Source organism: Oxyura jamaicensis, chromosome 3 (assembly GCF_011077185.1).
Source record: "Oxyura jamaicensis isolate SHBP4307 breed ruddy duck chromosome 3, BPBGC_Ojam_1.0, whole genome shotgun sequence".
In the NCBI taxonomy this organism is placed as follows: Eukaryota; Metazoa; Chordata; class Aves; order Anseriformes; family Anatidae; genus Oxyura; species Oxyura jamaicensis.
The window spans coordinates 92,363,378-92,387,913 of record NC_048895.1 but is presented as its reverse complement, the minus strand read 5'-3'; the positions used below and the strand labels follow the sequence as shown (position 1 = coordinate 92,387,913).

At 39.0% G+C, this 24,536-nt stretch overlaps 1 protein-coding gene across 3 annotated transcripts in view; it reads left to right on the top strand.

Moving 5' to 3' along the window:
- The window catches only part of PRIM2 (DNA primase subunit 2), a 112,213-nt gene that overhangs the window by 24,643 nt on the left and 63,034 nt on the right, over window positions 1–24,536 (top strand). The window contains exon 8 of one of the 3 annotated variants that reach the window (XM_035322521.1): window positions 9,753–9,907. The exons of 1 other annotated variant lie outside the window; for it this stretch is intronic. In XM_035322521.1, coding sequence (XP_035178412.1) covers window positions 9,753–9,821 — 69 coding nt within the window. In that variant the 3' untranslated portion in view covers window positions 9,822–9,907. Of the gene's footprint in view, window positions 1–6,197; window positions 7,079–9,752; window positions 9,908–24,536 lie in introns of those variants that run through there. One more of the 3 variants, XM_035322522.1, reaches the window with a different exon arrangement.

Genomic DNA, 24,536 nt, shown 5'->3' with positions numbered 1-24,536 from the left:
TATTTTTTGCATCATCTGGTTATTTATGCTTTGTTCTCAGAACTTTCATATAGATGATCCTTGTTTTATTAGAATTTGATAATTATAGACCTTAATGATGCGATAATTCAGATTAGACTCAGATGCTATTTCTAAAGATGGGATCTGCCGTCACTGGGTAACATCGAAAAATAAGGCTAAATATTCTCATCTTCTATGTGGTAGTTTGCCTCCTAGGCTTTTGGACTGTCTAAGCTTCTAAGGGAGAAAATGCCCTCAATATAGATAGTGGAGACATGGTCTTTCTTTCAGGCACGTAGTTTTGAGGAATCTTTTTGTGCTTATGGTTCTCATCAGCCATTCAGTTCTTAAATCCGGTCCTCGTTAACATCTTCATCAATGATCTGGATGAGGGCATTGAGTGCACCCTCAGTAAGTTTGCAGATGACACCAAGTTAGGTGCGAGTGTCGATCTGCTCGAGGGTAGGAAGGCTCTGCAGGAGGATCTGGATAGGCTGCACTGATGGGCTGAGGTCAACTGCATGAAGTTTAACAAGGCCAAGTGCCGGGTCCTGCACCTGGGGCGTAATAACCCCAAGCAGAGCTACAGGCTGGGAGATGAGTGGTTGGAGAGCTGCCAGGCGGAGAAGGACCTGGGAGTGATAGTGGACAGTCGGCTGAATATGAGCCAGCAGTGTGCTCAGGTGGCCAAGAAGGCCAACGGCATCCTGGCTTGTATCAGAAATAGTGTGACCAGCAGGGCTAGGGAGGTGATCGTCCCCCTGTACTCGGCTCTGGTGAGGCCGCACCTCGAGTACTGTGTTCAGTTTTGGGCCCCTCGCTACAAGAAGGACATGGAGGTGCTTGAGCGGGTCCAAAGAAGGGCGACGAAGCTGGTGAGGGGCCTGGAGAACAAGTCCTACGAGGAGCGGCTGAAGGAGCTGGGCTTATTCAGCCTGGAGAAGAGGAGGCTCAGGGGCGACCTTATCGCTCTCTACAGATACCTGAAAGGAGGCTGTAGAGAGGTGGGGGTTGGCCTGTTCTCCCACGTGCCTGGTGACAGGACGAGGGGGAATGGGCTAAAGTTGCGCCAGGGGAGTTTTAGGTCAGATGTTAGGAAGAGCTTCTTTACTGAAAGGGTTGTGAGGCATTGGAACAGGCTGCCCAGGGAGGTGGTGGAGTCACCATCCCTGGAAGTCTTCAAAAGACGTTTAGATGTAGAGCTTAGGGATATGGTTTAGTGGGGACTGTTAGTGTTAGGTTAGAGGTTGGACTCGATGATCTTGAGGTCTCTTCCAACCTAGAAATTCTGTGATTCTGTGAAATGCTAAAGAAGCATAGTTTTCTAAGTTTTGGCCATTTGAATGGTGTTACTGATTATACGTACTGTGGTGCATGTTTTGGAACCAGGAGGTTCTCTGGTGTTACCCCCAAGGAGTTAGAAATACATTTTTGGAAGGAGATATATACAGCAGTTACTTGATGATGAAGTCCTGTCCTGCCTTCTCTAAGGTGCTCTGAAGCTGTTATACTCTAGCCTTCTAGTGCTATAGCTACTATTCTTAGCTCACCAAAGCACTGAATGGTTGGAGTGGTGGCCTGCCCTTATGTTGCCCACTGTGGTGCAGGCTGAGGCCACTGCCTACCTGTGTGTTACGGAGTGGTTCTAGCCAGGCTTCTCAAGGAAGGGGAATATCATCTGGGTGAACAAGGAATGAATTGTGTTGGTACTGGTGTTTGAGAGAATAGTAAATAACTCACAATACATACTTTAAAAAAGGTTTTATATAGGCACAAATTCATTCTTGTTAGGGTTGTGCTTCAGTTGCTTACTAGTCAACTCCATGAAGCAGTCGTGTGTTGTTTCATCCTGTTAAAAATAAGTTTAACATCTGGAGTACACCTCTGTTCTTTGAGGCTCATTAATAGGGAGTTAATACTATTCATGCCTTCTTGATGGTTGCAGATGCAACTGAAGTTCATTATATGTGCAAAATCAGTACTGCAAGGACCTTCTTTCTGTATTTTCTGACCCATTTGTTGGTAAATGATTGCCTTTGTCCCATTAATGATGATTAAACAGAAAGCCTAAATATTTTCTGTTGTTCCTCTAAGTTGTAATATTAGCTCTACATTTGTTTTATAACTTAGAGCAAACTTTTATTAATTCAAATTGCATTATGTTTAATTCATGAAGATTTCACTGGGTTTACGCTGATACACAAATGTTTCTGCAGTAATAATACTATGTTGTGATTTTAATTCAGTTATAGTGATGCAGAGAACTTAGGCTCTGAAATTATTAGCAGTGCTGGATCTTTTTTGAGGATAGCTGTTTTAAATTCTGATTTCTTGAATCAAACAACTTAGAATTTGACTTAATACTGCTTTAGCAGTTGTCCGACTTGTTTGTACTGGAGTTTAAGTTGGACAAGTTTACCTCCACAATTGCAGTCTCGTGTGATTAACCGAAAGGGCTGTACAGGTGGACGCGTGTCTCCCACCTGATGAAAGTGTTGCAGTGTTCAATGTGAGCAGCCTTGTCCTTGTCATGTCTCATCCCCAGGACTGACATAATCTTTAAAGATGCATTTAGGTTTTTTGCACTACCATTAATAGTACCACTTAGTGTCAGATACAGACTGTCTTCCTGTGTGACTGAACAGGATCCTTTATATAGATTATGGTGTTAGATTGAGCATGTAAAATGCTCTTTTCTTTGAAAAGAACACAGGTAGTCTTGACTAAAGCTATGAGTTGGGTGTCAGTGTCATGGTGCTGGCAGCATGGAGCTGCAGGGCGGCCTCTGTCAGGAGAGGTCGGGGCTGCCCCGTGCCGGCCCCAGCTGGTTCCAGCCAGCTCCAATGGCCCCACCGCAGGGCACGGTAGCCAAAATGGTGGTGCCTCTGGGGAACGTATTTAAGGAAGGGTAAAAGGGAACCAAAGGGCACGAGGAAGAGCAGAGGGAATGCCAAAGTCAGAGGATGAGTTTTGTGACACAGCAGCAGATATTCATGGCACCTGTGGAGGACCATGCTCTGGAGCAGGGGGATATTCCCTGAACAGTTGGTGGAGAGCCCATGCTGTAATGCTTACTTTTTAAAAATATTATTCCTGAAGCAATTGTGGCCACTGGGAGAGAGCCCATGCCAGAGCAAGGTTGAAATGTGACAGGGAGGGAACAGCGGAGAGGAGCTGTTCTGTACTGACCATAGCCGCCCCGGCACTTCCTGGGGCAGGAGTCTGGACTGAAGGAGTGAAGCCCATCTCGAAAGAGAGGGAAGGAAAGGTTTAAGGCCTGTCTTTGTTCTTCTACATGACTCATTTTTAATTAGCAGTAAATTAAATTAATTTTCCCCAAGTCAAGCCTGTTTCGCCTGTATTGCTTATTGCTAAGCGATTTCCCTGTCTTTATCCTGACCCACAAGCCTTTTCACAGAATCACAGAACAGCCGAGGTTGGCAGTGACCTCTGGAGATCATCCAGTCCGACCCCCCTGCCGAGCAGGATCACCTAGAACACATTGCACAGGACGGCATCCAGGAGGGTTTTGGGTATCTCCAGAGAAGGAGACTCCACAGCCTCTCTGGGCAACCTGTTCTAGTGCTCTGTCACCCTCACAGCAAAGAAGCGCCCTCTCACCCTATTGTCTCCCCTGCCCTGGTGAGGAGGGCGAGTGAGGAGTGGCTGGGTGGGCAGCTGGCCCGTAGCCAAGGACAGTCCACCACAACTGAAGGTTTCAGTCCCTGGGCTTGGAGGCCTGCTGAAGTTGGCTACTAGAGAAAAGGAGGTTCAGCACTCTGGTTCCAGCACACACAGTAGTGTTAGTTTAGCTTCCTTGTTTTGTTGACTCCTCTACTGAAGCAGTTCTTTGATAAATTCCAGAGATGGGGATAATAGATACTTTAAAACCTGATTTTGACTGGGATGCTTCTGCTCATGGCAGATGTTTGCCTGAACTAGAGTGAATCATAATGTGATTTTTATCATAATGAGTGTTACAGCTCAGAGAATGTTTTGTCTTTAAGTTTTAGTGCTTGTTAAATGTTACATTGTTAAGCTATAAGCAAATACTTGAAAATGTAAATATTCCTGTTTAACATGAATGATTTCATTGTGGGTTTGAAGAGTTTACTTTACAAAGACTTGTAATTATCTTTGGTAGCAATAACTGAGCTTTACAATCATTGCCTGATAGCAGTTTCTCAGTGGAATGCCATGCTTATGTTTAAACCCAGGCCCTTTTCCCCCATCTTGAGCCTGTCATTTGAAGGTATAGCTTGGGTGGTTGTTGTATTATAAGTCTACTGCAATAAGTTGCTTTTGTGAAAATACTTTGTCAGAACATCACATGGGATCTAACTTTATGCAAATTAAGCTATTGACTAAAAATAAACTGTGAGAATTCAAGATTCCAGTTGTGATATGTATAATCTTGATAACATGTTTTTCTTCCTCACTTGATAAGAGCACGCTCTTTTTACCTTGCAGTGTGACCTTGTTAATCTGATCAAATGTCTACAAATCAAATTTTGAGGGCTTAGTGCAAAAGGAAGACATTACTGGCTTTTTCTAATTTTTATCTTTTTTTTTGTTGTTGTTGTTTATTCATTTCCCTGCTTAGGATGTAATCTTCAAAATTGTTAGAAATATTGATCAAGTAAGTTGCTTTTAATTTTACAAATAATTCTGGTGATTTGTCCCTTAAAATTAAACATCAGTCAAATACACAATTTTGGTTGATGTATTCAGTATGTTCAAAGAACCTGCTAATCTGGGCCTTAGCAGGTTCTTTACACCACCATAACACCACCTGCAAAACATTTTCTTCCTAAAACACGTACGTTTTCAAGCAGTGAAGCAGAAGGCTTTATGTAGTGGCATTAATGTTGAAAAGATATGATTAATGATGGTCTTGTCACTTGAAATTCATTTCAGGTATTGTGTTCCCAGTGTTAACTTAAAGTAATTCACTGTAACATAAATGGATGATTTTTATAATATGCACATACAAGGTTAGTAAGGTAATAACTTTGGCACCATAGAGTAAAATGTGATTACAGTGACTTTGTCCTCTGAATCTCCCACATGAAAGTTTTGCTGTCAGAGTTTTGCAGAGAAGAAGCTGGTCTTCATTTCTTAATATTTCGTTGCACAATTGTCAAAGGAACAGTTCTACTAAAGAAAACAGTGGCATTTGGACTGAGAGAAAGAAAATCAAGGGAAACAACTTCGCATGTGTGATTCTGTGTCAGAGACCTCATTCCTGTATGCAGAATAGATAGATACCTGCAAGGTAGAGAAAATCATTGCACTTTTTCTTGTGGACTGACTTTTTACTGTGCCCACTTAATTGTTCCATTGTTGACTATTTTTCTGAAATCATTATATTCTGTTTTATCCCTTCTACTAATTGAAGGACGTGTTTCTTTTAGCAATTTATTGGTTGCTAGCGTAAAGTAACTATTAAAAACATTAGGAGGCTAAATGAAATTGACTTCGTTCAGTGTTTTCGTTCCTAATTCTCCTATCTGCTACTTGCATCTACTACGAAGTATAAGATGTTTGGTAATGTGCCTTTGCTGTCTAAACTATTGCTGTGGTCTCTTTTTGTATGGGCCTTGTTTGGTTTGGTTTGATTCAGATGGAAGTAATTCCATCCTCAAATTAACTGAAGTGTTTTATGGTAGTGAAATAACAAATCAAGATATACAGGAATTGAAATACATGGAAGGTTCGCTTAACTTTTAGATATTCCTTAAATTTCAGAAAAATGTTTTCAGAAAAAATATTCTGGAATAGAACATACAAACAGGAAATACAATTTATGTCTATTTTGTGTAATAGAGGTGATAACCAGGAAACATCTTGGTCAATATAATGCTTGTTTAATGTCACAAGACAACAATTCTCTAGCAATTTATTAACACACTGGTAACAGTAATTTGAGAATGATGTACTATAGTCAGTAAGAACAAACTGTAGAGGCAATATGAGGTCAGTAAGTAAACCAAAGTGTCTGTTTTTAGTATGATTCTGTGTCAGAAAATAAAGTTTTCTCCTTTTTTTTTTTTTTTTTTCTTATGGCTGCCTGTGGCCCACAGAGAGTATCTAAGTGATAGTGTAAGTAGTTCGTCTGGAGTTGGTTTACCCCAGAGCTAATGACAAGTTACCTTGTGAACTGCCTTTTTCTTGGAGAAAACTGCTTCACTTTTTAGAAGGGAGCTGGTAAGTGATCTAGCTGATGTTTGCTTTGGACCACGAATGGAGCAGGACTACAGTGACCAGGAGAGCCATTTAAACTCCCAGTGAAGATGTACCTCATGTTTTACTCGGTGTCCCACTGTTTCCCTGTGGACTGAGACTGATTTGTGTATGCAGTTGTTTCCACAGGAAAACTTGATTCATTTGTCTCAATAACACTAATAGAATCCCTTCCACTGTAGTGGAGATTTGAATTGCCCATCAGCCTGTACATTAATAGAGATGAGAGATCACATTATTGAGATCCAAATTTCAACCACTTACTAGTTTTGTATATGATTTAAGAGGCACAATTTAGCTACTATTACTGTGTGCAGTTAATCATAAAATTCTCTTCAAATGAATATATCGAATCTTTGCATACAACTCTGCAGAATTCTGTAAAGGAGCATAAATCTAAGATACTCTTTGTCTAAGTCAATTCTTTCAAGTGATGTAGTTGATAGGCTGCTTTTAGAAGAGAACAGTTATTCACTGGGCTTAAAGAATGGCTTCTTAAATTGATGATTGTTGAAAAGCAATATCGCTACCTCACTGAAACATTTGAACAAATATGGTCAAGTCCTGACAGTTACTTTTTATGACATTTCTGGAGTGTGTGCCACTTTTGTCCTAAACTTTCAAACTGTTTATGGCTTAAACCTTCCAAGTGCTTATGCTAGCTTTCCCATTCCAAAAGAATATAAGTAATGCTCTTATTCTTGCTTGCATCTTTGTCTAGTTGCTCTACCATCTCATCTAATCTCTTGCCTATTTCTTAAAGCTGGACTTTTTCCTCCTGCTTCAGCTCATCATCCATTCTGTTCTGCTAATCTCAGTAGTTCACAATAATTTATTTATTTATTTATTTATTTGCTTGTGTTTTTCTTCATTATGTTTTGAAGTGCCCACCTTGTGTTTGCTTTTCAAAGTGATTATTTTCCTGTTTTGCTTACTTGCTAAAAGCTATTTTGAAAAAACTTTTTGAAAGCTTTGCAACACAGCCCTCAAAGAACTATAATCACGGAAAAATCACAAAGAGTAGATGCACCTGTATTCATTCATTATTCATTGCCTTTATTGTCTAACCCATGTTTTTCATGTTCTTTGGTTAGATGTTACATTCTAAGTAGCATATCATGCATTTTTATCAGCCTACCATAAAGGTATCCCCAAAGTTCCACCTAGTTTATAAACAGTTTTTAATATCACACCAAATACAGATGCTCATAAGACTGGCTGTTGCAAATAGTCACAGTGAAATGACCAAGTCTTGTAGCTGTAGAAATTAACGTGTACAGCAGTGAGCGTCAGACTGGGCATTGAAGAAAGAGCTGGAGTCCAGCAAGTTACCAGATTTAATATGCAAATTATTTTGAGACCTGAATTCAGCTGTAGTGTCGGCAGTTTCAGTTGCACTTGTGTTTGTATGAAGCCGAATTTGCTGGGCAACTTGGGTTAAAAGCAAAAAAAAGGCTGCAATAAATGTAGAATGCAGAAGGACAGGAAGAGGGCATGTTCTCAAGTGTTTAATTAAGTCTATGGATCAGGCAAGGAGAAATATGCTAAATCTCTAAAATTTGTGGTAACTACCTTTCAATTAAATATTTTTTTTTGCGTACATTTCTCCTCATATTATGGAGAGGAGACGTATGTAATGTTTTCTGATGTCCTCAACTAGTGAATGTACATTGTATATGAGATGTTAATGTGTTTTTTTTTGCTATTCCTCCTAATGATAAAGATCGTATGACTGGAGGGGAAGGACTATAGCTTAAACCCTTCCTTTTTATCTGCAGGAAGAATGGGAAACTAATGTTAGTAGCTCAAAGTTAGTTATGAAATAAATTGAACAGCTGGTTGTTGTATCAGATGACACTTTGTTAATTAAAGTGTGTACGCTTTCCAGAGGTTGGAGCACTTCTTTAAGCAGCAAGTGAAAGGATAAAATTAAAGTATGCATGAGTCTTATCTCAGAAATGCCTACACCAAAACTTGTTGAAAAGAAATTCTGCTGTAAGACTTTTAAAGAGAAATACTAATTTTACTGATTGCACTGTTTAAGTGTTTTGAACTTTTAAGAAAAACATTAGCTTTTCAAACTTGGTTTATATATTTTTTTTAATCTTCTAAATATAGGTGAAGTGGCTAGTACTTAGAAATGCTGGTCTTTGTCAGTGCTGCTGCAACAGATTTCTGGGTGGTCTCATTGTGTGGCTTTCCATTTTACTGCAGTTTCCCACAGGGAGGTTCATCTGTTAATGGATTTCTTCTGCAAATAATTGCTAATCTACATATTTAGGCTTGAGAGGAAATGGACCTTTTTAGTAGTTCTTGTAAGTGAATATTTGTCAGAATAATTTTGGCTGGTAATAGGGAAGTAGGGTGTTTCAAAGGCAGTATAATTAAATAGAAGTTTTACAATAGAAAGGCAAAGCTTGCTGCTGCTTCAAAACAAAGCAAACACAAACCTACTGATATATAACACTTAACCAGAGTTTTTGCCCCAAAAGTAGTTTAAAAAATTGAGCATGCTGTGTAAAAACACACTCCAGTGCCTTACAGGCAGCCTGTGCAGGCTGTCGTGGGAATCGTGGTATGCCATCTCCCTGTTTTGTATCCATCTCATCCCTCTGGTGATGCCTCATTGTTCTGAGGAAAGGGGTTAAAAATATATATAAAATACTGTAATATACATGTTCTATGGTAAAAATGGATTTTGAAAGATAATGAAGGATTATTCTGTATCCAGGGTTACAGGAAAGTTTCCAGATAGAAGTGAAAAATGTGCTCTGTAGATTTTGAAAGGACACTGAATTAGCTGTTCAGTGTCTGAGTTATGGAATAGCAGAAAATACGGGGAAATATCAGGGAAATGGATGAATGCAGATATACAGTTTCAATTTTACATTGTAGCTTGTGAAATATCTTTTTTTATTTTAATTTTCTGTATTTATGTAAAAAAAAATCCATTGCATTTAAATAGTAGCATTACCCTAAGGATTGATGTTTAATTTAAATACTCTGTCTTGAACAAATATCAGAAGGCAAAGGGTTTTTTTTAATCATCATCTGTCACGAGTTAAGCAAAATGATATGGTTTGTTACTGACTACAGCCTTTGTTTATAAAGGTACATGTGAAAGAAAGGGAATAAACATGGATGCAGTGTTTAAGGCTTCTTAAGTAATAGAAGAAACCACGTGATTTTTTTCTTTTTTTTTTTTCCTACTTAGGCTGCCAAAATGAAGTGAAGGTTGTTTTGTTACCAGCTTTGTTAGTCCCAGAGGTTTGGGTTTCTTTTTACTTCAGTCTTTCAATGTGTAGACAATAAAAATACAATCAAAACCGATTCAAATGTTTGATTTGAATCTATTTTGGGAGGAAGAAAGGGAAGTGTTGTGGATTATCTGCTGATGGGCAGTTGCTTAAATTTAGACTTGGGTGTAAGGCCTAATTCTTGTCCTCTGCTTGCTAATGGAAAACTAATGGATAGCACTGCTGTCCATCTACATCTTTTTCTTATTGCAGGATTTACCAGCATTATCCTGTTGTCAGAAGAGCAGAGATGCTTGCAGCAATAATTTGAGGGACAATTAATCATGAGAAATTCTTCCAAGCTTCAGTGCTTGAAGTCAGCACAGTGGTTACATCAGTGATTTTGGGTAACAACTTACAGCTCAGAGGTGATAGTAATTCTTGGGAAGCATAGTCTACTACCTACCTCTTTAAAGAGCTGGATGGTTGCATGTGGAGATTCCTCAGTTCAGTTGATGCAAAGAAGAATATGTCCCACAAAGCCTGAGCATCACCCTGTGCTCTGTGCAGAGCGAGCTGAGGAGCAGTGGAAAGTGAAAGCTCCTGTCCTGCTCTGTACAGGTTTCTCTGTCAGCGTTGGTAGCAAACCTGTGCAGAAAGCTGGATGAGGGTCTCTGTGAGCACTTCCTTCAGAGGGCAGCTTTTCCTGTTCCTTAGGCAGGAATCCTATTGAGTAGTAGGAGTAGAGTAGAGTTTACTGTGTCCTGTCACTTAACAAATAGTTATGCAGTTTTAGTATTACTTGGAAATGGCACAGTAATTATAATTCTTTGCATGATTGGACTAAACTAAAAGCTTTTCTAAATTTGCAGGATCCAAAGGGTGGAAACTGCAAACTACTTAGAGGTAATTCTGTCAAATTTTTTGTTAGCTTTACTTCCTTTTATTAATGTTTTGTCTGCAGTCTTTATTCATTTCTTTGAAGTGAGCTCTGTGAAAGCATCATTTTCTGCGTTAGGCTTGAATTCAAGGAACCTTTCAGAAAAGCAGATGCAAACTGAGACAAAGACCTGAAAGTTAATGCTACGTCCCAGCTTTCTCTTGAGGTCACTGCAGCTCTGCATCCTATCTCTTGCAGTCTAATCAGACGTTTTGCTTGCTGAGTGTGGAGTTTCGAACAACTTCATTGGTTTCGTGTTTTACAAACTGACTCTCTTTATAAGCTGTGCTGGCAGTTTTAGTTCCAGTCAGCACAGAGTGGATGTTTGAGGTCTGGCAGAAGATTCTGTCTTGCTACTGCATCTAGTCTCACTTACAATCAAACTGCCAATGCGTTCTTCTTACAGTTTTCACCCCTTCCATGATGGTTATTATGTGTGTTAGGTGTCCAGATGTGTAATTTATCCTGGGAGATTATAGCTGCACCTTGTGCCTTGGCCGTCAGAGGGCACCGTGAGAGTGCTGAACGAGGTTATACAGAAAACTTATGCCTGAAGTGTAGCCTTGTGGTTGGTTGTTCAACTGCATTGCTACACACAGGGAAAAATGTGTTGTGTTTGGTGTAATGCAGAATGTGCAAAAAGAGGTTGAGTTCTTTCTTTGCATACACCAAATGCAAATAAACATTACATAAAATGTCAGTAATTTGTAGTTCTGTGATTCATTTCTATGAATCTGTCAGTGTGAGCTAATAAGTAAAAGGTTAAGTAAAAGGTTTTTTAAGTCTGAATGTATGTTAACTGTATCTTCATGAATCTGCTTACCTATGTCATTCACGGTTATCAGACTTTTATGGTTTTGTAATGTGTAGCCATTCTGTTTTTTAATCTGCTATTATCAGATGTCACCTGGTGCATTTGAAGCTTTCTGTGTCAGTTAGGTACCACTGATTTTGTCCACTTGATGTTATGACATAGAGGTTAATCCTGGAGTCATCAGATTTCTTTCTGTGAGGTTTAACATCAACTAAAATCTGGCTGTACATGAGCAATTATGTTTAATTCTGTTATTGTATAGGCTGCTTAGCATTGGTTTTTATGTGGGCAATTCCCGTTCTTGTTTCTTCTCCTTAGTGTCTTAATTAACTCTGTTCCTAGTGTTGTTGCACTCCTGCTAAATAGGCATTTCTTGTTCGTTTTTTAATCGTTTACATGAGAATTGTATCATCCTTAAAAGATCGGTGATTCTTTCTCTCAGAATTTTTTTTCAAACCAGCTAATAATGATCCTTTCCAAATAGCATTAATTTCTTTATCCATAAAACAGGATGTGTTACTTAATCAACTAGCAATTCATCCATTTTGAAAACTCTGGTCTTCTGTTTTCTTGTCTGTTGGACTTTTAACGGTTGTTATTTGGACATTTTCCTCCAGTGTCCTTCTGGGTTCCTTCAAGACTTCTACAACCTGAGACTTTGTGTTGCAGTGTTATTATTGCTGATGCACCATCATCTGGACGTCTGGCTTTAATGGACATCGTGTGATTACAGCTTTGCTCTTGGTCTTGATGTTGTTCCAGTCATCATACTTAAGCTTAATCTAACTCCTAATCTAGACAATCTTCTGTAAGTGGATGAAGTGTGTGTGTGTGTGTGATACTCCTGCAAATGCAGCTGATTGGATCTCTACAGATAGCACTTCACCAGCTGGATATTCAGAGATCTACTGCATTTGATATTGCCTGAAAAACTCAGACTAGTGCTGATGCTCTAGCATCGTGGTGGTTCCACTCTCAGTGCCAGATCTTTTTATTCTTGTCAGCACAGTTATGATATTGCCTTTTCTACAGGAAACATAACATGCAGCCATATTACAGTTTTTAGCTAGAATCACAGGGTTGTGCCTAAAACTTCTCAAGGAGAAGATGTAACATTCATATCCCCAGTTTGGAGCTGTTCTGTGTTTTCACTGACCTGACCTCCACGGGTCCCATCTTCAACCCATGATGGGCAGGGGCCTTGCAAGCAGAGTTTGCAAAAGGCCTTCAATTTCAACTGTATCATACTGGGTCATAATGGCAACTGGAGAGGTTTATTAGAGTTTGGGATAGTCTTTTTAAAAAGAGTTTAGTATTAAAACCGATCTGTTTGTGTGTTTCAGCATCAGGTATGTATGTGCGTACCTGTATGCAACCATATGTTTCCATGTTCAATGTGGGTGCATAGTTGTACAGTCACTGTTCCTTGTTCCGATACCTTGACACACACGCAAGAACATGAGTTAATAAGTTTTGCACAAGTTCATTTAATTTTCTTGGCTCTTCTATTAACCTTCTCTTATACAATCGCATCATGTAGCTTCCTCAGCAGTAGACATAGGAGAACCTGAGGTGCCAGATGCCGTCTTTTAGTGGACTTCCTCATGCTCAGTTTTGCAAGCCATTGCTGCAAAGTCCTGCATCTATTGTTCCAAGTGCTTTATCGCTTTCTCTTGATCTGTCAGTGAAACCAGATCTTTTTTCTTTTGCTAGGCCAAGAAAAAAATTTCAGATCAGCTTACCAAGGCACTCGACAAATAAAGTGTTAACATTAGAACTGTATATCCCACACACTCGTATCCTGTTTGGAGTAGTTCATCAGGTCTCTCTTATATTGCGTTGTGTGTTTCTCACCTGGCAACAAATCCAATTCTGTTGTAAGCTTAAAAAAAATAAAATAATTAGAATTAGCTACACAGGGGGCTGAAAGTAATAGAGCCGCGTCTGTGTTATGGCATGGTTTGGCTGATGACTTTGAATAGTAAAGGAAAGTAGTGGCAGATACAGTTCCATGTTAACCTAACTTTATCCTTAGGATTTGTGATAGTATCTCTAGTGAGGGCTGTGCTTATCTAGCATGGATGGAGGCAGCAGCTTTGTTTTAAGCATGATTCCCTATATAATGGCTTTACTACGTGTAAGTTGAATAAAGTGCAAATGTATTTCAGATTTGCTTTCAATTCAGCTCAGATCAACCAGATTCAAAGGGCAATATAAGTTTAGGTTGTCTTGCACATCAGGAGTGGGTTGAAAGCCTGTGACTGCCGATGTTCTAGCTGGTAAACCCAGAAAGTGGTAGAAGCTTGAGTAACAAAAATACATGCATTTGGAATGTGTTCATGCGTTTGGGTTTGTGCATCTTTATCTGATTTTTCAGTTGTCTGCCCTTGTGGCAAGATAAAGCAATGAAATAGACTTGAAAACATATTTGGCACATTTGCTGGCGTAATTTGTCTGTAAGAAGCACTTCTTATATAGTTCAGTTCTGCAGTTTTCCTCCAGTAATGAAGTTTCCTCCTGCAGTTTGCCACAGTCTTTCTCAAAACAGTGGAAGTAATGAGAGAAAGAGTACTTCCTCAGGAACAGAATATGACTTTATAAATCATAACCGTAAGATCTTAGTGATATAAGTTGGCTTTCCTTTGTTTTTCAGTTAGTATCTTGCATTTGTAAACCATTTTTGTGACCCTTGAGTCGGATATTAGCTCTCTGCTGCCTATACTTGAGTTCTGCATTGAACTGAAAATACAATCAACCCTGTTATGATTCAGTTAAGCAGCATTAGATTAGAAGGGCCCAGATGGGTTCCAAAATCCATGGTGTCTGGAGATACTTCAAGCACTTGAAAAGGCTTTTTTATGACCATTGCTGACTACAGACCCATTAATCTGAAAGCCTTTGTTCTTGAAGAGCTGTGTCAGGTGTGATTACTTAATTGTTATTCAAAAGAGAAATTTCCTTTAGCTGCAGGATGAATTTAAATGCTCAGCATACTGAGCGATTCTAAACCAACCACACAACTACACTGTATGTGTTGAAGCCAACTTGCAAGCTAGTCCTGGTGAAATACTATTTCTGCTTACAGAAAAAGTTAATCACCATTTCTGATATACCTTACAGTGCATTTAAATGCTTGTAATATCAGTTGGAGGTGTTATAAATTTATATATATATATTTTTTAGTATTTAGAACTTCAATCCAAAGGAAATGCTAATTTAGGAAAATGAAACATCTCTCGGTATAAACACTGAATTTACTATTAATTTAAATTTGAGGGTATGTGTCACTGCTGGATCAGACTGTTGCTGTGGAGGAGGTAGAAATGCATTTTTAAAAATGCGAATGAGTCTGTTATTCAGCTGCCCAGAAGTTTGTACTTTGTTGTCTGAGGCTTGACTCATCAGTCAAGCTTGTGTAAGTTTCCAGCCCAAATGCCTGGTGGCACAGTTGAATTCTGTGACTCTTCTTGCACTTTCTGTTGCTTTTGATCTCTCCCTGTTTGGTGCAAGACTGCAATGCCTTACTCTCTGGTTGTGCTCGCACAGAAGCATTGTTCTTGCAGTCCAGCACTAGGTTAGTTCACTGTTTTGGAAACTGCTTTAGAGACTGCCAGCTCAAGAGCAAGGCAAATGGTCCTGCAACATCACTTTTTGCCAAAAACCTACCTCATGCTACGAAAGAGCTGCCCATCTTAAATAATACTAGCTTGCCAGTAGGACAGTTTTTGTGCTTTGTGTTTATATATCGTTTATTTCACTGAAGTTAGTGCTAAAAGATCGGTTGATAAAACCATGAAAAAAGTACAAGTTAAAAACTGCAAAATAGCATAACAATAACATGCCTTTTTGAACACGTAGTTAAAAACATTGCAGTTTGTTAAATTATTAACTGCATGCTGACTTTTATTTTCTTCACTGGGTTTTCTGTGGAGGGCATTTGTTCAAACTATTTAATGTGTACAGAGAAATGTTCAGCTGAAGTAAGCTGAGATGTCTCGTATGTACATGAATTAGATGCCTCAGGGTCCCCTTGCATAGTTATTAGAGCAATGGGAGGGTGATCTGGGACCCTGGGAGGGCCTCCTTTGATGTTTAGGCTTCTAGTTCGGAGAAATCAAACACAAATCACCTCCCCACCCCAAAGTAAGTGAATCTCTTCCCACTTTGCAAAGCACTTTTCCCTTTAATTGAAGAAAATATGTATCATAGGATTGAGGTAGTTGCAAATGCAGAACCATACCAGTCAGTTGCATAAATATTAAATTGTATTTATAACGTGGGAAGGTTATAGCAGGTGAATAATGATTTCTGTTCGTCCTTAATGTAGGTGGCAAGGTTTTGGTAGTGGGGGAGCCGCTTCCCCATGAGAAGAGCCTGGGGCTGTCCCATGCCAGACACCGATGGTTCCAGCCAGCTCCAAAGCCCCACCGCGGCCAGCACTTGCATGGGAGTTGAGCACTAGCTGAGGTCAACCCATCACATCGCTTTAGGATTTCTGTTTTCTGACCTACTCTCACATTCTTTGAACAATACAGACTTGTATGAAACCAGGCAGCTTCTCAAGTCAGGCTGTCACTGGCACCGTGGTCTCCAAACGGGGCCCTGTAGCTGGTCAAGGGATCCAAGCCTTGGCTGGTGGCCTGGCTTCCATGCATACTGCTTCCCCCTGAGCTTTGCTATTTGTGGTGTTGGAACTAATGGTTATCACCTCCAGGGCTGTTATTTTTCACTTAATTTGTTGTTCTATAATTCACATGCTTGGTTTAAGTTGCCATTGGCCTGGTTGAGATGTTGCCCCTTTGATCTTCTCCATAGCTAACGCGCACTTGCCGTTACCTCAGATGCTGTCATCTTTCGACTTTCTGTCCCAAATGTCTTATAGGAATGTAAAGCTGTTAAGAGTTCATCCATGCTTCTTTATTTTTGTCATGTGCATACCTAAACCATTAGAGCAAGGCAGATGTAGTCCAGAGTTTATTTTTCCAAGCATACCCCATAACAGTCATCTGTGCTCTCCTCGTTTTCCCAGTGTGTACTCGAATCATCTGATAAGTTAGAGCTGGGCAGGTGTTAGGCAAGGTCTCAGCTTCCAGTGATGCTTCCAAGCAGGCTCAGGCATTGTACAGCTACTTGCATCTGTCACCTATTAAAAGCATTAGGTGCAGAAGGTTTGAAATAATAATAATAAAAAATACAGTTAGTGTTTTGTTGTGTGTGCCCTTCCATTGTGACTTATCGAGTTGCCCTCTGAGAACAGAGATAATCTTTTAGACAAATAATTTCCCACTAATCCTTGCTTCCTTAAACAGTGTCATATATGGACTGTGGTGTGACTGTGACTGGCATTTTGTCAGAACTATTTTCTGTTTTCTCCTAATCTCTTCAATTCTCTCTTGTACAGTTTTGAAAACAATTTTATTTTCCCAGCCTCAGTAACCTTACTGCTCTTGTCTCAGATAGTTTTTCTCCTGCTTACATATTCTGTACAGGCTTAGCCTCGAGGAGGTCATAAGTTAGCGTGAAAAGAAGCTACTTCTGTTACGCAGGATGGAGAGTAGGGTTTTTCACATGATTTTCAGTAACTTTTGGAGAAAAGTAAAAATAGAAATTGAAGTCCAAGAACAGTGCTCATTTGGAGTCCAGATTTTTATGTTCATAGGGATGATGGAACAGAAAACAAAAGTTGGAAGGGACCTATGAAGATCATCAAGTCCAACAGCAAGAATGTACTGAGTGCTATAGAAGGTATGTGTAGTAGGACTTGTCATCAGTGTATTTCAGGAAATAAGAAAATATTTGGGTATTAAAAAAACCAAACAAACCACATCTGACAAAATTTAGTGTGAAGTTCACCTGACCTTTTTTGGTGTCTACTTTTCTAATAATTGCTGTTCTGAAAAGGAAGGTGATATCAAGTCCTGATCATGTCTCATTGTGGCAGCTGATGTATTTACAGCTCTTTTTGCTCTTTAAAAACAAACAAACAAAAAACAAAACTCACAAACTACTGCCAGATAAATCTTAAAGATGTATGATTTAAATAAAGAAGAATTAGTTAACTTTCATTGACAAGTGATTATGTGTTACTACTGTGATGATAAACTACAGAGAAAATGACTGACCCATTATTGGGTCTGGTCACTTCCAACTTAATTGTATGCAGGCATTATTTTGGATACTAGATTTGAAAATGACTTTGAACGATCTAGAAATCAGTTTATGTATTTCAGGTAGCCATCTTCTACCCAGGTTATTTTCACAGAGTCGCAGAATGGCTGAGGTGGGAAGAGACCTCTGGAGGCATCTGCTCCCCTACTCAACCAGGGACACCCAGAGCAGGCTGCCCAGACCACGTCCAGGCAGGTTCTGAAGATCACCAATGATTTTCTGTCATGAGAACTTGCTACGAGGAGTTGTGAGCAGCTTACATCCTTTAGGGCTTTGTGATTGCTCAGCTGCCCTTGGCTACTAGAAGCACCTGAACTAGTAATTACAGGCTCCGATGCTCTGCTGATAGTAACTGCATCCAGTATGGCCGTGTCCCAGGGGCAGTGACCTGCTGCAATTTGGGAGGAACCAAACTTCTGCTGTCTGGTGCCATCGACCACTTGGCCAGTCCTGATGGGCTGTTCTCCTGCTTCCTAATGGATCATAAGCTGTGGTTTGAAGGGTGCTGGACCAAGAATACAAAAGATATTTTCTCACAGATTTTGGCTTACCTTATGTTGACCTTACTTTAAAAACGTGTCCTGGTGCTGTTCAAAAAGTAATGTTTTGGGAGTAGAAACAGAAATACCTCATAACTTTTTTTAATGCCACCTTTATTTGAAGACGTTTCAGTAATGTAGCTTCTGTCTCAAAGCACAGTAATAACACCTGGTTTGGCACTTCTTTGAGCTGTGTACTCCTTCGCTTCAGCCTCTTATATCTTTCCTGTGCATTGTTGGTTTACAGGCTTGATAGTCTTTTTACAGTCCTCGTGCTGTAGTCATGATGTACCCGTATTCTTTTGGGGTCTAATTATTTCAGCAGTCATCTTACAGTAAGTCCAATACATTAAAGATGAGATTTCAGGCTTTCTTCCAGGTAGCTAATAGTTGCAAAAAACACAGGCTGGTGAGGGTCAGGGTCCTACACTTTGTTTATAGTGCCCTCTGATACTTTGCTGGGGTCCTGTTCCTGAAGTTTGTCCTTGAAAAGTGTTAGGTGCACCTCAGGTACTGGTTAATTGTTCTATTTCTGTCTGCTGTTCTTTGCAATTACATGTTATCTGGGCAGGAGGCTGTTTCCTGGGATTGTTAAACTCTGAAGTATCAGCACAAAACCAAACTGTCAGCTCTGAAATTCTCGTGTGTTTGACATAGGATGCGTTTTCCTTTCGGAATCTCTGCTGTTCTGTACAGTTTGTGTTTGTTTCTGAGACGTGCCGGTGTCTCTCACCAAGTATTTCCCCATGGAACTTGTCAGGAGGTAGTGTCTTTCGGATTCTTTTCTCTCAAATCTGGTGGGATTGGTTAAAATGGTCAAAAGTTATTAATTCTAACACTCATCTGTGAATGTAAATAGCAAGATCGCTCTAGCCTCGTTTCTCTGGGAAAAATGTGCAAAATAGTTGTCATGGCATTTACTTTTTGATTTTTCTTGACTTACTTGACTATTAGCAATCTGTGCTTGTGGCAAAGAGGGCGAAGCTGGCAATTTATTTAAAGGGGGCTTATAAAAAAGATGGAGAGCAACATTTTGCAGATAGTGATAGGACAAGGGGGAGAGAGGTTGAAATAAAGAGGGGAGATTTAGGTTAGATGTTAGAAGGAAATTCTTCACAGAGAAGCTGTGGGTGCCCCGTCCCTGGAGGTGTTCAAGATCAGGCTGGATGGGGCTTTGGGCAACCTGGGCTGGTGGGAGGCTGGGACCATGGCATGGGGTTGGAACTAGATGGTTTTAAGGTTCCTTCCAACCCAAACCATTCTGTGATTCTATGAAATGGAGGTCCTACTACCATACTTAAGTTCTCAGGCAATGCTATTGTGTTCCATAATACCAGTTAATTAGTTTTTATGAAGTCTTAGTTTTCTGCTTCATGCACTTGTGTCCTGGGGGTAGTGTTACATCAGCCTGGTTTTATTCAGAAGGAAAATATATGTAGTATTTGTAAACTTGGATAATTAACATTTTAAAAAGGATTTTTTAAAAATACATGTTTTGCTAGTAATTTTCTGTAATGTGAATGTCCTTTGATTTGGAGAGAAAATATTTAAACACTAAGTCTTACTCATCTTTGGGAAATGTCATGGCTGGCAATTGAGAGTTGAGATTAAGTAAAAAAATTTAAAAATGCAGATTATTTATTTATTTATTTATTTATTTTTAGGAGCATGAAACGGGAGTGCCTGTCATGCTTTTAGCAGCATTCACTATAGATAAGAATATAGTCACTGATACTTGAACATACGGAGAGCTAGGGCTTAAAACTCTTTGAAGGGTTGGCAACATTTGATTCTACCTCAAAAAAAAAGTGATCAATATTGTAAAATATGTATAACTAAGCAGAAGTATTCCAAATGCCCTTTTACTTTTAGAAGATGGGTATTTTCTAAATCTTAGAAACGCAGCAGTTATTTCCAAGCAGTACCCACATGTTGAGAGGGTAAAACACTGAAATTCAAACGCCTTCTTTTGCGGTTTGAAAGTAAGAGGTTGACATTGCACAGACTGTTGTAATACAAATTTTTTCTTAAAGACTACTTTCATTTATTGAAGTGGTGTAGTAACTTTCTCAAGGACAGAAAGAAGTAAATTATGAAGATATGACCAGCTCATTAAACAGAGAAAATGATTGGTGGTGGAATCCTTTTTCCTTAGATATTAGGGTCTTTACCGTAGTTTAAAGACAGAATAGGAGCATAGCCTCAGGCAGTGTAGACTGGTAAATAATCCTGGTCCATAATAACAAGTATTTTTGAGATTTTAATTATTTTTCTTGAAACCAATCTAAGAGGAAGATGCTCTCTTGTTTCTAAAAACCGGTTTCATTTTGTGTTTATAACTCCTTGGTAAACATTTAACAATCTTGCTGGATTTGCTAAACATTGGTACTTGTGAAAATTCCTCTGCATCACAGATGAAAATGCAGACTTTTGAGGATGCACAGAGAATCTAAAGTCTCATAAGGAAAACAGGAATGCTGCTAGCTGTTCAGAAACACTTGGTACTGGACTAATTCATTATGTGTTGGGTATTTGGTTTAAACTACTGCGATTCTGTTTGACCATCTTTGATACGGGGACAGCTGAGATGAGAGGATCAGCAGAACTTGGCTGATTTGTGCTTTTTGTTGTAGAAAAATACTGGACACAGCTTTCAGTTCTAAGGCCGTTTCCAAAACGGCAGAGTTTTCTTTGCAGACTGTAGCTATAATAAGTTCACAATGTGTCACAGAGCAAATCGCTGAGAATTCAGGTCAGCTCTGGCATGTGATAAATAGGAACACATTTTGACACTTAAGGAAAACTTTCTTTGAGTGCGGTAATAAGACACAAGGACAGAGTAATTGGTTCCTAGTAGTAAAATCCTATTAAGAAAATGAAATCTCTGAAGATAATAAAACTGACTTTTATACAGTGCCTGACCTATTTATTTCCTGCACTGCTTTCCAAACCTCATAGGGCTTTAGTAACAGTTTGTCAAGATTAATGATAAACACGTAATACCTTTTCAACTCATTTTTTTGGGGATGGCTTCCTTTGCAGAACAGTAGATGAAGCCACGTCGTAGTGATGATGACTACGGAAAATGAGATTTTAATGGAGTGGATTGGGTGGGGCTATAGATGCTAGTTTCTTCTCTAGGTCTTCACCTTTGGAGAAGCATGGTTTAGGGTTGTTCTTGAGACGGTTTTTGTATTGCTGAACATAGCATTAGTGCTAGACTAATGCAGTTTTTGGTTGGAAAACCTGTCGTGATTTCTGATGTGACTTTATGAGGGTGTTTAATGAAGCAATAATGAGTCTTTTATGTTTTCTGGCTAATTGTTTCCTCTGTGATATTGGTTAGTAAATTTTTTTACTGGGTTATGCAGGGAGGTTAGTTTTCTTAATTTTCTTCTCTTGAATGATGGGAAGGAGGCAAATAGTCACAATGATAATGTTAAGACCTTGTTGAAATCGCTGCCTTCTGAGTGAAACCCTCCTCCCCACTGCCACCAATGCTCTCTTGAAGCAGGTTAATTACAGCAGCAATGTACAGTTGAAACCAAAGAACAGATCCCAGTACTGGGAGCACTGGGATATTCAGTTTGTGGAACTGGGAGAAAGACAGCAAACAATCAGAAGCTTCTGCTCAGAAATATGGCTAGGAAAAGAAACAAAATCTGCATGCAGCCAAAGAGCTGTAAGCAGTATTGAAGACGGAGTGAAATATTGGCTTGTATTAAGCCGGTGGTGACCTAAAGCAAATGATGTTATTTTCCAGTCTTGCTGTGAAGACTGGTGTTTTAGTACACTCGACTTAGTTTTAAAACCACTAGATATATGGAATTAGATAGCAGAAAGACTGAGGACTAAATTAAAAGTTGAGAAAGCTACTGGTAAAGGTCAGATCAGTGGTGAAATAGTTGCTGAAATTCCTGAAGAGTCATCCCAGTTACGGCAAGCAGCATTGCCAGAAGGTTGGGATTTGCTGACAAGGTAGCTTTCTGAGTGGCTACTTCAATCTACATATAATTAAAGCCTGAAAGACACTGTATTAATTCCATTTTTCCTGCAATATTGTAATCTGTTTTAGGGGAAAAAATATCTAATGAGAATCTCGGTATCTGTCAACTTTAGCTTAACATTAGAATGCAAAAAAATACATGAGATGAGTTAATTTACATACTTGTGCCCAGACATGCAAGCGAAATGAGTATTTCCACAAGTAATGATGCAAAAACTAGCAACAGTTCACTTACCAATTAAACAAGATTTAATTATTGAAAAATTCTGCTTTAAAGACTAAATATTAATCTTCAACCCAGATGTTATTTATACCACAATGTGAATATGAAAGCTAGACATTTGCAAATGGAAAAAAAGAAAGCAATTTCTTTCAGACGCAAATGCCTCAGGAAAACATTAATTATTATTCCGAATGCATTCAGCAAACGCTCGGCTGAAATTAGTCGAGTTTGGTTTCTTCAAAGTTCTTAAAGTATTCAGTAAGTATCTAGGACATGCTCGCAGTCAAGGTCTTTGACTGCTGATTTGTTTCTTCTGCCATGAAGCACCTGTCCTTTGGCAGCCTAAATAAATATACGTTCATTTTATTTGTATATAAACATGAATTTTATACTATATTTTTTATTTACATATAGCTTTTCAATTCTTAGATACAGCTTTTCAGCACCGTTCATGGCAACATTGTCTTCCCTCCTTCACAATAAAATAAATAAAAATGCTAAGGCTAGGACCTGAATTTCTTTTGTAAAGTAAATCTTGAGTTAGCTGTTGCCTTTGCTTTGCTTTCCTCAAAACATCAAAGCCCACTCTGCGTTCTCTGAGTTGCTTTTGGCTGGTTTGTGCTATCGTGAAGGGGTCAAACAGAGGTGTTGGGAGTTCTATTTAATTAAAAAAAAACAAACAAACTTCAGCCCTGTATTGATACCTGTATCAATCACTGGAGATTCATGAGGAAAATCTTTTTTCTGTCCTTTGAAAATGCCACTGAGTTGTTACATTTGTTCTAAGAGCCCAGTAACTCCAATCTATATTATTTATTTCCTTTCTTCCATGCGTTTGGTGGTGCTTTATGAAAATAAATGTTTTATGTACCAAATCCGATTGGCCCACTGCAAAAGCATTTTCTCATGTCAAAAACATTTTTGTTAGTTTTGAAAAATGTTATCGCCTTCCATGCAGATTGTGCTATTGCACATCCCATCGGAAGATGGGATAAATGTAGTATTAATTGTTTGCTTTGGTTTTTATTGAGCATATTTCAGAGGAAGTGCTGTTGAAATAACTTTTTATAGCTGAAAAAGCCTTGGCAAAATTACTTATTAATTTTGTACAGCACTTGAGATTTGCAGCGTGTTGTGAAAGGTTAAACCTGAACTTTTTTTCAGGAGAAAATTGATCAGTGCTAAAATGTCAACTGTCTAGGTAGAGCAGCATGCCAGCATGCAAACACCGCTCTCCTGTTCCAGGCTCCCTAGCTGCATAGCATTTGCATTGTGACATTTTGTTACAACATTAGCAGGATAGTTGATGTTTCAGAATCAATCAGGTTTTGTTGATATGAGGCAGCCTGTAACTTTTGTGGGATGTTACATGGAAACACAATTAAATTGAGTCCTTGGGTTTTGGCAATGTAAGAATCTCATGACTACATAGTGGTGGTGAAACTGTGTGGTTTTAGAAGACCACTTTGCCATAAGTCTGAAGCTTTTCTAGAAACTATATGATAATTTAAAGCAAGTATTTTGATGTCTGATGTGTTAAACTACAAGATATAAGAATAGGCTGCTGTATGGGAGAGCTCATATGCTTGAAAACTACTTGTTAAAGGAATCACTAGCTAAAATAAAGGTTTGTTAAACACGAAGATATTTTAATGTTTATGAATTTCTATTCATTAACAATATTTTTAATCAAAGAGATTTATTAAGCCTTTTCATGACTATTAGCTTCCCTGTTTAGGCTGTATTCTGGAATAAAAGGTACAAAGAAAATAGCGTTTGTATCTGAAAACAAGTTGCAGGGAGAAATATTTTCATCTGAGAGCTTTGTGTCTGAAGAAAAATGTCAATACACCATAGATTCTCCCTTTTTAAACTAAAAGCTATGGTTTTGAATACGTGCATTGAGAAACATATGGAGTTGGACTCAGGATAAGGGAAACTGAGATTTAGAGGCCTGATATTTACTGTAACCATGCTGGGTATGTACATTATTCATGTTGATCTTAAATACTATAAAATGCATAGAGTACTTTCATTTCTAATGCATCTGTAATAATACAGCGAATGGTATGACAGTCTTTAATAACAACTGAGGTGTTTCCATAGCATTATTTTGAACTTATTCTGTATCTTAAGATTGAGGGGATGGAGGAAAGGCTCCCAAAAGTCTCTTCAGCATCTCCTGCATATTGTTTTTTCTCTTGGTCAAGCTGAGACTCCAGAGGTAGGTCACGGGTAAAGAAAAAATTCCTAAAGTAAGTGACTTTCACAGGAAACGTTTTACTGCCCTCCCTTGTTTTTCAGATATCCCTGCTGAGCAGGAGGAGGTGGGTTCTGTACCGTGGTTACCATGCTGTCAGTAACAAA